The 14,563-nt window shown below is 48.5% G+C and overlaps 7 protein-coding genes across 7 annotated transcripts; 3 read left to right on the top strand and 4 right to left on the bottom strand.

The window, feature by feature from the left end:
* Positions 1–472: 472 nt before the first annotated feature.
* CI109_103836 (magnesium-dependent phosphatase-1) lies at positions 473–1,578 on the bottom strand (the record flags this gene model as incomplete). The annotated part of the gene is made up of 8 exons (XM_032001663.1): positions 473–631; positions 690–751; positions 812–827; positions 908–989; positions 1,051–1,158; positions 1,231–1,289; positions 1,370–1,397; positions 1,469–1,578. The coding sequence occupies 8 exons, from the start codon at positions 1,576–1,578 to the stop codon at positions 473–475; spliced, it is 624 nt and encodes a 207-aa protein (XP_031863826.1).
* A 400-nt stretch (positions 1,579–1,978) lies between these two features.
* On the top strand, positions 1,979–2,651 carry CI109_103835 (uncharacterized protein; the record flags this gene model as incomplete). The annotated part of the gene is made up of 4 exons (XM_032001664.1): positions 1,979–2,003; positions 2,085–2,125; positions 2,221–2,406; positions 2,469–2,651. The coding sequence occupies 4 exons, from the start codon at positions 1,979–1,981 to the stop codon at positions 2,649–2,651; spliced, it is 435 nt and encodes a 144-aa protein (XP_031863827.1).
* Positions 2,652–2,847: 196 nt separating this feature from the next.
* On the bottom strand, positions 2,848–3,176 carry CI109_103834 (uncharacterized protein; the record flags this gene model as incomplete). Its single annotated transcript, XM_032001665.1, has 3 exons — positions 2,848–2,913; positions 2,968–3,030; positions 3,087–3,176. The coding sequence occupies 3 exons, from the start codon at positions 3,174–3,176 to the stop codon at positions 2,848–2,850; spliced, it is 219 nt and encodes a 72-aa protein (XP_031863828.1).
* Positions 3,177–3,320: 144 nt separating this feature from the next.
* Positions 3,321–5,045, bottom strand: CI109_103833 (uncharacterized protein; the record flags this gene model as incomplete). Its single annotated transcript, XM_032001666.1, has 6 exons — positions 3,321–3,476; positions 3,592–3,837; positions 3,970–4,029; positions 4,101–4,402; positions 4,464–4,815; positions 4,929–5,045. 6 exons carry the CDS (start codon positions 5,043–5,045, stop codon positions 3,321–3,323), a joined length of 1,233 nt encoding a protein of 410 aa, XP_031863829.1.
* A 678-nt stretch (positions 5,046–5,723) lies between these two features.
* On the top strand, positions 5,724–6,885 carry CI109_103832 (uncharacterized protein; the record flags this gene model as incomplete). The annotated part of the gene is made up of 3 exons (XM_032001667.1): positions 5,724–5,855; positions 5,942–6,014; positions 6,563–6,885. The coding sequence occupies 3 exons, from the start codon at positions 5,724–5,726 to the stop codon at positions 6,883–6,885; spliced, it is 528 nt and encodes a 175-aa protein (XP_031863830.1).
* Positions 6,886–7,558: 673 nt separating this feature from the next.
* Positions 7,559–9,912, top strand: CI109_103831 (uncharacterized protein; the record flags this gene model as incomplete). Its single annotated transcript, XM_032001668.1, has 7 exons — positions 7,559–7,719; positions 7,826–7,891; positions 7,952–8,507; positions 8,592–9,138; positions 9,217–9,460; positions 9,541–9,685; positions 9,766–9,912. The coding sequence occupies 7 exons, from the start codon at positions 7,559–7,561 to the stop codon at positions 9,910–9,912; spliced, it is 1,866 nt and encodes a 621-aa protein (XP_031863831.1).
* A 279-nt stretch (positions 9,913–10,191) lies between these two features.
* On the bottom strand, positions 10,192–12,836 carry CI109_103830 (uncharacterized protein; the record flags this gene model as incomplete). Its single annotated transcript, XM_032001669.2, has 4 exons — positions 10,192–10,546; positions 10,625–10,878; positions 10,947–11,197; positions 11,327–12,836. The coding sequence occupies 4 exons, from the start codon at positions 12,834–12,836 to the stop codon at positions 10,192–10,194; spliced, it is 2,370 nt and encodes a 789-aa protein (XP_031863832.2).
* Between the last annotated feature and the right edge of the window lie 1,727 nt (positions 12,837–14,563).

Below are 14,563 nucleotides of genomic sequence, written 5' to 3'. Positions count from 1 at the left end.
ACGAGTGGATGAATTACCAGAGTTGTTACTCGACGACGAACGACATGCCCAAGCCGATAAAGACCGAGCAAAGGAGAGGGGTCGAACACGACTTTTCGGCAAGTGAGCGGAGATCCGATCATGTCTCCGATGAGATGTTGTATAACGGCGGACCATACCGCCTTCGGGGGCTTCCTTCGACCTTTGTTTCAGTTGTTCATCCCGCGCTAGGTGTATCGAAAGTCGTCATGCATGGGAGAGGAACATATGTGTTTCTGTGTGTGTATGTGTCCGCCCAAGACAATATGCCGAGGTGCGGGATAAGGTGTTGACCACTTTTTGGAACATAACTCTATCGGTTGTAAATGTGTTTCCTCTGCTCTTCATTGCCGAGTACAGCGGTCCAATCTAATACGAGGCGGAGCAACTAGGGTCCCATCATCGCTGCCGAAACGATAATGTGAAGGTCCCAAGAGTCACCGTCTATCATCTATCATCTATCTTCCTCTACCACCTTTATCCCCCTCTTCTTTCTCCACACGCTCAACCCCTGATTCCACAATTTCCGATCCGTCCCACTACTCGGTACAAGCTGCATCGTGACGCCCAGTGACTCGACTTCGAAATTTCGATGTTCGTCGTCGAAGAACAGCTGAATGGGTACCGAACGTCAGTGAACAGAAGATGGAGGATCGAGATATGTAACGTACCATCTGATCATATGGGATACCAGTCTTTCGGTGTATCTCTTTGAAGTGCCGGAGCTTAGATCCTGCGTACCGCACGTCAGCTTTGAAACACCTGTGAAACAGACATAACTTCATTAGCTCACCGGGATATATTTCCATCTATTATCGAGGAAACATGGAAGTCAGATACGTCTTCTAGCGATCATCTAGTCGAGCTACCAAATTTGAGATATGCTCACAGTATTAAAGTAAGTAACGGCTCTGAGGTGGTCGCCCTGTTCCTCGGAAGGTAGCAATAGCATTCCAAGCGCTTCACGTGCTCTATGCAGCCACGTTAGTCAGCTTTAAAGGCCTGCCTACACAATGCAGATGCTCAACTCACAGTTCCGGCGCACTGGTTCGCGAAGCAGCTGCAATGTGTATTCTACGTCGTTTGAGTTCGGCCAAGATGGAAGGCACTTCGCGATAAAACGAGAGGTCTTGTCCTCGTCTGATGATCAACGATACGTGATTAGCAATGAGTGCATGCACGAAGTATCTGATATCGGGGAGGATGACTAACCTATCGACCAGTTTGTTGAGTACATCTCCTGGTCGTTTGAGTGGCGGAGAGATGTGTGTCTGCGAACGGCGTCAGTTGTCGTACTACCATGCCACTTATAACATCCTGAATCACGTAGGAATGTGATCTCCTCACTTACATCTATCCACAGATCCCAGAGGGTATAGCTATTCATCAAACACAATGAATATTAGCGTCGTCTCGAAAGACATATACCAAGTTGGGGCGAAGAGCTCACTCCAAGTCAAACGCAACGAGTAAGGGGAAAGCATCCGGATCTTCGGGCGAGACAGTCCTATACCCTCCTTCTGGAGAAGAGGGCTCGTTCCTTGTGGCTCTTCTAGGCATGTCAATGTGTTTACAGTCTCAATTGTTCAAATGCAAGGTGCAAAAGTCAAAAGAAAGACTGTGTTTTCGTTTCTCGTAACTACCTCCACATCCGTCATTGTTCCATCTCACTCTCCCACGGTCGTTTTGTGTCATGCCTCCACACTTACTACGGTATGTTATCCGGTGATTTAGTGAGTTTGTACGTCACTCCATTCTATCGTTGCCGGTGACCTGCCTCTTCTGGACCTCATCGTATGCAGCTTCACACTCACTCTGACTCACCACGCTACTCACCATACATAGTATCCCTGCCCAACAGTCCCCAGCCTTTCTTCCAAAGTCATTGAACGTACATAATCGAAGTCACCCCCCCTGCAACACCACACTCTCCAATACCAAAGTCGTAAAGTAACACAAGATGTCCGCGGAAGAAGCTCAGAAACGTGCGTTTAATCGTCTGCCTCGGCCTCAGCGTGGAAGGTGATATTTGGAATATACTGACATGATGAATGTACAACGCACAGCTGTCGCTGTGGAAGACAGAGACCCAGAGGAAGAGTACGATGTGAGCTCCGATCCATGCAGACCTTCACCCCTTCCCAATCAAGGGGTACCTGCCCTCTGACACTGTCCTGATAATGTCGATGTTCCCCCACACAGGAAGAGGAAGATATCCCTAAGAATGGAGAAGCACTAGACAACGACGATGACGATGATGAAGAAGATGACGATGAAGAATACGACGAAGAAGATGATGAAGAGTATGGTGATGAGGAAGATGATGAGGATGATGAAGAAGAAGACAAGGGCGTTGATCATAAACAAGTCTTGGCAGATTTCTACAACGTACGTTCATACGTCTCTCTCCTTAGTAGGGACCGTGCTGAGCTTTTACTCGCCGTGAACAGAAAGAACAACCCGATGATGACGACGATGAAGAGGAAGAAGAAGGAGACGAAGAGGAAGATGATGCAGACGAAGAGGCAGTCCCAATGAAGGGCGAAGCTGGATCAAAGAGGAAAGCCAAAGCAGATGACGACGATGATGAGGACGATGTAGAAGAGGTAGAAGCAAAGAAAGCAAAGGCATAGTTTCAGTGTGGGTGGAAGGAAGACTAAAAAGTAAAGAACGCAAGAAAGGGTTGTATGAAGAAATCAAAAATGTCGAATGAATCAAGGTTGTGCTATGTGGTGTATTGAATAACACAACATCGTGCATCTCTCTTAAAGCGGAGCAGTCTCATCCTCTTGTAAATCGGTACAACACAGTGCAAGCTAATCGTGGCTCTTACTCCTTGGTCAAGGTCTCAGGGTTGTGAGAAACATCTTTGTTGTTTTGATCCGTGAACAACACCTAAAGCGATACGATGAATAGCCGTTCAGCTGTGGATAACAAGTGCTTACATACCTTGGGAGGGTTCTTGACCCCTTTCTCCTCGCCCTCCTCTTTGGTCGTCACGATATCAGACACCTGCCACGTACTTACCCATCAGCAGTGCCTTGATTCTGATCACCGCCCGCACTCACCTCCCCTTCATGCTTCCCACCTCTGAACGGAGTGTAGACCGTATCGCCTACGTTGATTGTCTGCCCTTGCTTATCCTTGACTTCGACCATACCGTCCTATACCTCTTGCTACCTATCCAGAGTAGATTGAAGAAGGGTTGTGAAAGCTTGATTATGCTATCTCATGACCGCTCGTCGTTACCTTCCGTCCGCTTGTGAAGACATTACGTATGACGTCACACGTTGTATCTATCTCTACATGTCTAGCAGAGTTTCTATCTCCTCAACTGTACGTCGAACCTCCGCAAGATAGATCCATTCTCGTCTCGTCTTGTAAAGATGTATGACTTCTCTCACCCATGCATCGCGCATAGCCATGGGCGGTGACAGATTTTCGGCAGCAGGCGGATACTACGAGTCAACGAACATTAGCCATCCTCTTCGAACACTCCGCTATAATCGCTATATATCACCTGTGACAGAATAGCTGTCCAAATGGATCAAGAAGCGAGATCCCCATACTCACGTTGAGATTCTGCAACACCGTCTCCCAGAACCCTTTCCATCCCCAACCCGCATCTCTCTCCAGTAAACCTTGGACCTCTTCCACCCACTCTTTCTCCCATGCGTCGGTGTCTGTTCCAAGTCGTTCGATAATCATCTCCTTCACATCGGAAATGGCTTCTTCAACTCGCTTTTGAGATACGCAAAGGGTGTGATGTATCGACGGAAGGGTGGGTGAGGCGAAAAAGTTGTGATTGATCGATATACACTGGAGCAGTGAAGAGATCATCATCAGCGCAGGAACGGGAACGAGAACAGGGTGATATGATCAAGGGGATGATAAGCAGTCGCCAAGGGCGTCGGATTGGAGGAAGTTCATGTTCCCGATTGTTTCACTTACAAAATCTATATTCACCACTTGATGATGCCAACCACTAGGTATGAAAATGACCTCCCCCTCCTGCCGAGCGGATCTATCAGCACCCATCTCATCAATCTAACTCCACTCCCTCCCTCGTGCATCAAACTCACCTCCTGTAATATTTTGACCCCACCACCTTCATCCTCCAATTTCCGAACGTCGAACACCAGTTCCCCATGCTTATCCTTCACTTTGTCCAGCTTATCGGGTGCAAATAACCACCATATTTTCCTCCCTACGATATTTGCAGACCACGAGTACGAGCCGTACACGTCCCGATGGAACGGGGTGTAAGTCAATGGTGGACCGAGATACGTGAAGCGGAAGTCGGACGTGGACGCGGTCGTAGACTTCGCGAGTGTTTGAGACCGGGCTCGTGGAGAAGGGGTATAAGGAGGATTGAGCCAGTCGTCTATCCTTTTGATCTGATGATCAGCATACAATTGTCAACCGAGGGAGTGCTGAGAATATACCTCTAAGACATTGAGGTACTTCATAGACCTCTTCAACACCTCTTCCTTCTCCCTCTATCTCAGCCATCAGATGCCAATCCTTCACATACAGACCTCTCCCTTCTTCCGCTCCCCTCTCCCAAAGGTCAAGGACTTCGCCAAGCGGTCGTTCGGTTCGTTCGAACTCGGAATATTGGGGTACATAAGTGTTGGCGATAGGGACTATATGGTGCGCGTATGGACGAAGTGCGGAGAGGTTCGGACGTGAAGGGCCAGCTTCGGTAGACGGGAGTCGGAAGTTGTGAGATGAAGACCAGGTGGAGGTGGTTCGTGAGGAGAGGAGGAATGGTCGATTTGGGATCAAGTGGGCCTTCTACCGATATAAGAGGTGGTCAGTACAATAAAATAGCAGTTCGGGTAGTAGCTTTCAAGATGTCGAGTCTTAGTATCGAGAAGAGGTGGGCAGTGACGCGAAATACAACGCACCAAGTATGTCTCGTAGTCAAGCTCATCATACGTCGGATAAGGTCGATCCGGTATATCCTTCAATAGCTGAGATACCTCCTCTTCCTGCTCAGGCGATACAGGAGAAGAATATGACATTGTAGCGAACACGTTCTGATGGGTAATGGAGAAGACAAAGATTCTCTTCTGGGCTGTTGCATTGCAAGAAAAGTCATTCGAGATGTTGAAACGCTGAAACCAAACAAAAGATGTTTCGCGGCGATCACCGCTTCTCGCAGCAATTGACGAGTGGCATATACATATACAGCCTGTGAAGCATCTATTTACCCGAATGCCACCCTTTCATCAAAGTCGAGTGCAGATCAAACGTGGGTTCAGGAGCCAGACGCTAGAGCAAGACCCAGCTCCAAGTCCTTGGCCAAGGGTTCCAGACTTCGCGCACCTTTTCGGCTGGTTTGGAGCCACGATGTTGAGGGGACTTCAGGGTGCCAAGTCAGCAAACACGCAGACAGCGACTTTGTTGATCAACCTCGGTTGATCCTTGGTACCCCATTCCGCTATTGATCTGATCCTTGTGCGTCGGAGTGAGGGTGCTCATACCTCGCATCAACATGAGGAATACATGCACCCTCTTGATGATATGGATGTTTATTCGAAAATTGGTGTTGCGAGTTGAATTAGATAACGAACTGTCAGACGTCTTCCACCTTGTTGCTTTCCCTTTCTACTTAATATCGAGAGCTAATTGAAGACATCAAAACAGTCTTCAAATCTTGATATCTCATCGATAAACCCGTTCAGAGTTCCTCCTCAAAGATGACTAGCTTGTTCAGAGACTTCGTGAGGAAGACGCGCCTAATTCATAAACAGTGGAAAGATGATCCTGAAGGTATCAACTATCTAGAAGGAATGACACCTGTGAGAGAATGGCACGAGCTCGAGAAACCGGTGAGCACCAGTAGCTATACGACTGTGATCCAGCTGGTTTATCAGAACAATGAAAGCTGAGTCGCTCGGTATGGTCTGGTGGCCAGGAGTCGATGCGTAAATGGGTCAAAGAGTTTATGCGGGAAAAAGGATTGACACGGACGTCGAATCGTGGTGCTCGTAAGAATCTAGAAAGGCTACTCTTGGAGTCGCATGAGTTTTGGGTAAGTCAATTTGATTGACTATAATTACCTTACCCCTCGAGCATTGGGAATTATCGGTGGTATGATGAAGGAAGAGGAGACACGCTGATGGATCGTCAGTCTTTCCCAAAGGATGCAGTACACTCCACACGCTAACATACTTCCTGTACTGCAGGGCAAAGGACAATGTGTCAAGAGCTGGAGAGTGCCACAGCGTCAATCTATCTGACAGCAGACCTCGACATAGACACCGGAATCTGAAATTCCGAAGTGAAGAACGGTACTGGAGCGATGGTCCTCGTCGGGGCCCTAAAGACTTTCGAGTATCTGGTATATGACGGAAATGGACTTGACGCGGATAGTCTACGACCCTCAACAATCAACGAAACTTCTGTGCGGATCTTCTGGACTCATATCACGTCAAGTACTGTATCCACGAAATCTTTGCGAGAGCATGCGAGATGCAACGCGGAAGGCTAAGTGGCGCTCCGAGCCTAAGCCTTAGCTCGCTGTTTTCTCGTTCAGACTCCGATTCCGACTTCGGGCTCGACGTGTCGCCCGTTCCAAGCTGGGCTACGGAGAACGAGTTGGCCTTGTCCGGCCACGCCTATCGACAGACGATCGATCCAAGCTCGTCGACCAGGACCAAGGCTCGTCTGCGGTCGAATTCGCTATCAGGCCAGCACGATACTGTGACATCTTCCGAGGAGGACAGGCAGACTGTCGAGGCTGACGACAATGTCATTGCCGAGAGGAGAACATATCAAGTTGATGGGAAACAGATGAAGCTTGTCAGAAAGATTTTCAGCACGGCAGCGGATGACGAGGGACAAGGTCAAGTGAGATGATACGACATCTACAAGTTAGTGAAGCAAAAAGGATGTATGAGAGTCATCTTTCAACGAGCGCTGCTGATTCTGAGATTGACAGCTTCTGCGACGCATTGGATTCCGGTGAGCATGGATACATTTTGATTCTTGTTTATGACTCGCTCACGCGCATCTACTGTATTCTCCCGTTTCAGAATTGATGAAGTTGGAGGATCGATCGTTCGTTTCGTTCCTCCTGACCAAGTAGGGTTTCCATTCACAGAACATCGACCGCATTCCGAATGCGCAATTTGAGGTATTCGATATCGCGCTCTGGGCGAAAAGTTGAGGAATCGATGTGGGTAATCATCCCCTTTGGGAGGTGAACCATTTATTTCGATTGCGTGCTGACGTTTCGGTTGGTCGAGTACTGTAGATGGTTGGGATATTGATACGTTTGTGAGGGTTCCCGAGTCAGGATAAATGAGGTCGGGGTACTATGGTCAGAATATTCTTCGTCATCATTGGTTCTATCGGTTCAGATTTTAGATGCATCTCGTCGCAGATGCTACAATCTCGGCGGCAATCAATTTCCCGATGAGAAGCTCGGACCCTGAAACGTCCTGGATCAGTGGTCACACATCATGAAACACCTAATCATCCATCAGATCGATATCTCAAACCTCATCTCTATCACATACTCTTAACAATCATGACCACCATATTCCCAAAACGTACTTCCACCTTGGTGATAGGTGGTGGTCCAGCAGGATTGGTCTCGCTCAAGTATGTAGTGGAGTATGGGGAGAGATGGAACGAAGGTGAAGAACCGGTTTTGGTGGAGATGGAATCAGAGATTGGAGGGACGTTCCGGTGAGCACTCCGTTGCGTCTCCACCTGAGTTGTGCGATAGTACATCGCAACGCGGCTGGGATGATAGCTCCTCGGTGTAAAAATATTGATATTGCTCACTCTGTAGCTGGAGAGGATACGAGAACGCAGAGTTGGTCAGCAGTAAACAGTTGACCTGTTTCTCCGATTTCAGGTGAGTCTGCCGCTCGTAAATCCTTGCCCGTTCAAGCTGACAGATTCGCGCTATCACTAGATATCCACTCTATGCGCCTGATCATCCCTCTCTACCCAACTATGTCCAATACCTCAATTCATACATCAAACATTTCGCCCTCAACCCTTATATTCACACGTCAACCAAACTCGTCTCACTCTCACAAGTCCCCTCTCCTATCGACGATTACAAACATCTTGCTGTGCTCCAGCCCGTCAATGTAGAAAAAGAACCTGTCGGAGAGCCAATCACCATCTTGGCTCGACGCGTAATCATCACAACAGGTTTACACGTCACACCCAACATACCTCTTATCCCAGGACTCAATACCAAACCTTCCCCTCCCAACGCACCAGAATGGATCCATTCGTCAGATTACAAATCACGAGATCAAGTGCGAGATAAAGAAGTTCTGGTGTTGGGTTGTGGAGAGACGGGGATGGACGTCGCGTACGAGTCGATCATGGCGCCTTCTAAGAAGGTTCGGTTGGGTGTGAGAACCGGGTTCTTGTCGTTCCCAAAGGTGTTGAATAACTTTAGAGTGTTTGGAACGACTTTTGATGGGAATTTGCCAATCGACGGATTGATCACTAATGTGAGTGTGTATCCCTTATGGTCTGACCTCGACTGTCGAATGCCGATTGCCAAGTGCCCATTGCTAACAACGTAACGAGGTCAGCTCTTCGAGACAGCCTATGTTCATCCTTGGGTGTCCGCCTCTCATATCCGATGGTTCATCTCCGATCTAATCATCAAGCGAGTCTTATGGTTCCTCACCGGTACTCAAGCAGGGTGTAATCAATGGGCTGGTCAACTACCGCCCGAGAGACAAGGTCGCGCCTATCTATTCCTCAACAAATCTGCAAAAGCGATGCAATACATCAACAAGCCTTTCTATACTCTATCACCGCTTCACAAGCTCTTCGCACATTATATCGATCCACCCTCACCGCATGATGCGAAGATCGATATCGTACCGTTCCCAAAGGAATTTGATAAAGACGGAAGAGCGATATTCAATCCTCCGCCAGAACATCGAAAGAAGGAGATGGCTTGGAAAGACATTTGTCAGCCGGATCTGGTCGTGCTTTGTACAGGGTACAAGCAGGAATGGAGTTGGTTAGGTGAGGGATATCCAAGAGGTCCGGAGGAATGTGAGATTAGAGGAATGATGAGTGAGAAAGATCTCAGTGTGGGATTTATAGGTTTCGTAAGGCCAGGCGTGGGTGAGTGCAGAGCCTTTCTACCGATCTCCGAGCCACCGCCGATCAATATGACTGATGATCGTTGTGATATCATTCCAGGCGCTATACCCCCGATCGCGGAAATGCAAGCCCAACTCTTCCTCCTTCTATCGTCACCTAATCGCACGATCCCCATACCTACCTCGCCCGAGACTTATCACCTCTTACATTCCCCCACATCACGTATTCAATATGGCGTAGACCATTCGACTTACATGTCGACTTTGGCGAAAGATATAGGTAGTGCGCCAAGTCTAAGACAGCTATGGAACGAATACGGCTGGTTTGTCCTTTTCGTCTATTGGTGAGTGAGCGACGGCGACGTCACGCTTTTCTTCACAATGCGTATACCGTACAGTCGCTGATATACCTCATGTACGGCAGTTTCGGCGCTGCTTTCCCCACTTTTTATAGATTGACAGGACCCTTCAAATCTGCTCAAGCACAAAAGATCGTAGAGACAGAACTTTGGGAAACGATCAAACGACGTGGTGTCGTCGGTAACATATTTATGGGTGTCATACCGATGGTAAGTGGGGATGCGGCTTTACGACCTGTGAAGGGCAATAGGAGCTGACGAATGCGTTCGTTGTCGTTTTGGTACGGTAGACATTTTATGCTTTGGTCAACTTATCAGCGTACTTGCTTGAGATTGTATGGACACTCGCTTCTCCTCTTCTGGGTCTACCCGAGACTCCTCTATCACTGTTCGACTCGACAAATGGCGGGAAGAGCATCAAGACCATGTCGCCGTGAGATCGAAGTTACCGAACATAGTACGAAGTAGATGATAATACCCGTTGTACGTACGATGAAGTTGTGGGAGCGGAACATGAGACATACTGTACAATACATGGACGTCTAGGAAGGTGAATACAGTACAATAGATAGTATTACAATACAGGTTGTACGGACGATGATAAAATGTAAAAGACAGACAACTTACTGACACCCATTCAACGCTCAACACCCACATTGACCCAACCTCCCACACAAACACACTTATCGAGCAATCGAATCATGTGTGAACCCCGCCTACAGATTCTTCAATTGCTCCGAAACGATATCCGTTGACCCATCTTCTGGTCTATGTTCGATATCCGCATCATCTTCCTCTTCATCCGCTTCATGTCCACTATCCGTCTCAACCCTCCCTTCATCCCCATCCCCATCTTCGTCCATCCTCGCTCCCACACCACCACCAACACCCCCTCCCGGCAACGCCGCTGAACGTTCTCCAGCAGACGTCGGTCGGACCCATCGTTTCCACCAATCTCCGGTGAGTTTCTTGATCTCGTTGTCGAGTCCGAGATATTCGATATTTCGAACTAGACCTTGCCACGTTACGGAGCCGGAAGATAAACAATGGTTGATATAATCTCTATCGTGCCTGCAGCCCGATCACACCGCATCAGCTTTGTCAATCACGTCGAAAAATACACTTGTCCAGGGTGCGCGGTAAACTCACCAGTACAACCAATGTAGCATCAATATGAAGCTATCTGGATCTGGCAATGGCAGATAGAGCGCTTTCGGTTGTCCAACTTTACTCGGCATGACTTTGGCACCTCGGATGATTGGAGAATTCCAAATCAGTCGTCCGTTCACATCGCGCGTCGGTGCGGGGGATTGTAATTTGCCAGCTGGTGAATTGAGCAGAGCGTGGAAGAGGGGTGATTGTGGTGTGAGATAGTCCCGATGAGCGGGGAAACACAGGCATGTCTGCGGACATTCGAACAAGCGAGTCAGGACTGTATATCCGTTGTATACGACATGACATTCGGACTCACCTCGTATCGATATAAATCTGGCAGACTGCCTCTTCTAGCCGAATGACCTTCTGTAGTCGAACTCGAACCAAGATTCGGTCGATTTTCGTACCCCGAAGAACGGCCAGCAGCAGCAGCAACGGGCACACCACCTCGAGGGATAGCAGAATTAGCGGCGGTGGGTGTCGTGCCGTCTCGTGGAGAGTTGGGGTCGGATGAAGCTTTGTTTGGCGGGTAGGTATCGATCTTGGTGTATTTCTTCATCGGAATGACTAGTAAAAGATACAGGTTAGTGTTGTTTTCCTGACGGTTTGACACTGATCATCCAGCCAACGAAAACGACTGTCACCTTGTTGGGCATACAAGAGCAACGTGGTCGTGCGAGAAAGAACACCACTTACTGATATTACAGTCCGCCGTCTCGGGCGAGAACCAATAAGTCGGTGCTAATCTTATCAACTGATTCAATACGAAATCTTTCGGGATCTCATCCAGATTCGCTTGGTACGGATTTTTGGCACGCGACCCCGAAGCGCCTGATGGTACAGCCGTTTGGGGTGCAGCCGCTACCATCGCAGCAGGAGCAGATTGATGCTGGTGCCATCCTCTCGGATATTGTAATGGTGCTGACATGGGTGGATAAGGTGATTGTCTCGCTGTACGAGGTTGAGGTGTCTCACCCCCGCCTCCTGTGTAGGATCCTCGACTTTGAGATGGTGCTTTAGTTTGAGCTGTCCTTGGACTACTTGGGAAAGTGGGTCGTACGCCCCGACGTTGTGACATCGACATCGAACCGGACGGACTAGCGATTTGAGAAGGCGCAGAAGCCGCAGTAGGCGTTTTAGGCTCTTCAGCTGAGATTGGGGGTAGTGGAACGACCAGATCGGATTTGATAGCCACAGGTCGAGAAGATGATCTGACATTGTGATTTTGCAAGGGACGCATATTGATTGGCGGAGAGAGATGTGGTGGACATCGAGGTGTAGGAGTGGAAGACAGCGGTTCTTGCTTGATGCTGACCGCAGAAGCCATCTTGCCAAGACCGTTGGGAGTACGACTAGATGGAAGAGAAGAATATGGGGATCGGGCTAGTCGTCGTGCAGAGGCAGATCGAAGTGGGGTTGATGTCAAAGGTGTACGTATCGACGATGACGAAGAGGTGTATGAGGCCGGGATCAGTCGAAGTGGTCTAGGTCTATGTGAAGAGGACGAAGAAGTTTCACTCTGAGCAGTATTCCTCGATTGCGAGTGCGGATCAAGTGGTACTGAGCTTGACGAATTTAAGGGATGTATAGCTTGACAATGAAAAGAAGAAGAAGAAAGTGGTCTACGTTGACTTGATTGTTGTACTTGTGGTTGATAATATACTAAATGTGGTGGTGGTGGCGAAGAAGAAGCACCGATCGAAGGGACAGGAGTGATCGCCGGAGTGATTGGTGATTGAAATGAAAATGGTTTTGTTGTTGTTGTTGTTGTCGGTGTTGGTGATAGTGTCACCTTGTTCGAGGTACACCTATCCGTTGTGGCTTGGTGTGCACGTCCGGAGTCGAGTTCGGAGGCGAAAACTCGGTGACCGATAAATGGAGGTGAGGGTGAGGCGTTGGGTCTAGACGTATGTATACCGGTAAACCCGGAAGACGAGGACTCTAATTCCTCTGAGCTCGTCATCAATACATCCGAATCCCCCTTCCCTCCTTCCTCCTCCCTTCTTTCTTGTAACATCGTGTACATTGTCCAACGCCAACGAAACGATTCTGATCGCGAACAACAATAAGAAATCAATGTCGCGATCCACGTGGTGGTGCCTGAATGTGTTGTATCGATGAATATCAATAATTCTCCTTTGTTCTCAATCTGCCACTTTTCGACTAAGTTACTGTGGAGGGTGGAGGGTGTACCTAGGACATACATCGCACAGACAAGACATCAGCACCCGAGCAGAACAACAACAACAACAACAACAACAGAGAATCCACGGACAAAGGGTGAATGAATTGAAGGAAGTGGAACAAATTTACTCACTTTACCCTATGACTCACTTGACTTGATGTTGCACTGTTGTGGCGCACTTCGGTCTTCAGTAGTATGAAATGGGATAAGCGTTCTATGACTAATCACAGGGTAGACCGAGGCTATTCGTCGAGATGATCCAATAACCGACGGAAGCTGACAAAGAGCGAACGGCAACGGAATGATCGACGACAGGGCGAACTCTGATCAGTCTGTCGGGGAGGGGTCCGAAGGCGATGATGTGAAGCCCACGAAGAACTTTTTTCGTCTGCTTGATTCGATTGAATCGGTCCGTCGGGTCGTCAATATCTTCCCAGACGACGTGAGGAGCGGATCAGTCCTGGTTCGGGGTTTTTATACGAAAATGAAGGCTTGGAGACCAGCAAAAGTGGATGTGACCTGAAAGGTGATGACACGACAAGTATCGTTCGGGTTGTCGCGTGAAGGGTTGACTTGTCGAAAAGGGTTGAACAACCTGAATTGATGACTACAGGTTTGAGTCCTAATCCTCTGGATCAGTCACTAGTATATAAGCTATTCTCAGGGCCAGTGAAAATAAACAGAAAGCAGAGGGATGAAAACGCGATCTTCCAGCGTCGGCTGTGATTTTATTGTGATACAGACACGTGAAGAACGATAGTTAGCTGAGGTGAGACCAGTGCGATCTTGACATACGCAAGCAGTTGTTCGTAATGTCAGGCCAGTGCTATCAGTCACTCGTTGCCGCACTGCTTTGCATGTTAAGACAAAGGAATTACCGTGAACTCGTCCTTCAGGATGACACAAAATCGATGTACTAGCGCGAGATTGCAAGACAAAGGATCGACCAATCGTCGCCATGTGAAGCGTATTTTTAACGATATATGGTAGATTGCCAGCATGCATTTTCACAGGGACCTCTTACGCGTGCCGCAATCAGGAAAGGCAGGGGAAGGGGGGGAGGGGGCATATTGAAATCTTGGGGCGGCCACATTAGGGAGTAAGGCTACCTCCCTTCCCTTTGGTCTCTTTCGACGCTGTTCTAGTGGTCCCCGTGAGCAGCCTTTAGGATTGTCCCACTTCCCGTCCTTTACAGATGACAAAGACAGAGAAACAAGGGGAAGGGGTCATCCAAGATGTGGCGAGTACTGTACCTCTCCGTGCTGCGTAAGCGTATTATAAAACAGACAGCCATACGTGGTCGGTCACAAACTAAATTAGCGTACCACAAGATCGTTCCCTGCATGACAATCTCCGCATCAAAGTTACACCACATGACCAGATCACATCAAAGTAGACCTTACGGCCGGATTGGTTCCTATGACCTCCCGACAGATGTGGGCGATTGAGATGAGATGAGATGCCGACTCGGCAAGAACGTCAGATCTACATTCTAGGGATGAAAGTTAGTTCAAAGGGATGGTGAACGCCACGTTGATTAGTGGCGAAAAACATGCTTGTTAATCATCCCCTTGAACTTTATTACTACCGTCTGGCTGGGTGGCGGAGGCGATCCTTAAGTCACCTCCCTATTGTACAGCATTGTTCGTGGCGTTGATCTTACAATGCAACCAACCCACTAGGTGATCATGAAAAAGTATACGACCCACCCCCCCTCCCTCCTGTGATGACCGTTGACCGGACCGGTC

The sequence above is a fragment of the Kwoniella shandongensis genome, chromosome 6 (genome assembly GCF_008629635.2).
Source record: "Kwoniella shandongensis chromosome 6, complete sequence".
Classification (NCBI taxonomy): Eukaryota; Fungi; Basidiomycota; class Tremellomycetes; order Tremellales; family Cryptococcaceae; genus Kwoniella; species Kwoniella shandongensis.
The sequence above is the reverse complement of the archived record's forward strand: the minus strand, read 5'-3'. Positions and strand labels throughout refer to the sequence as shown.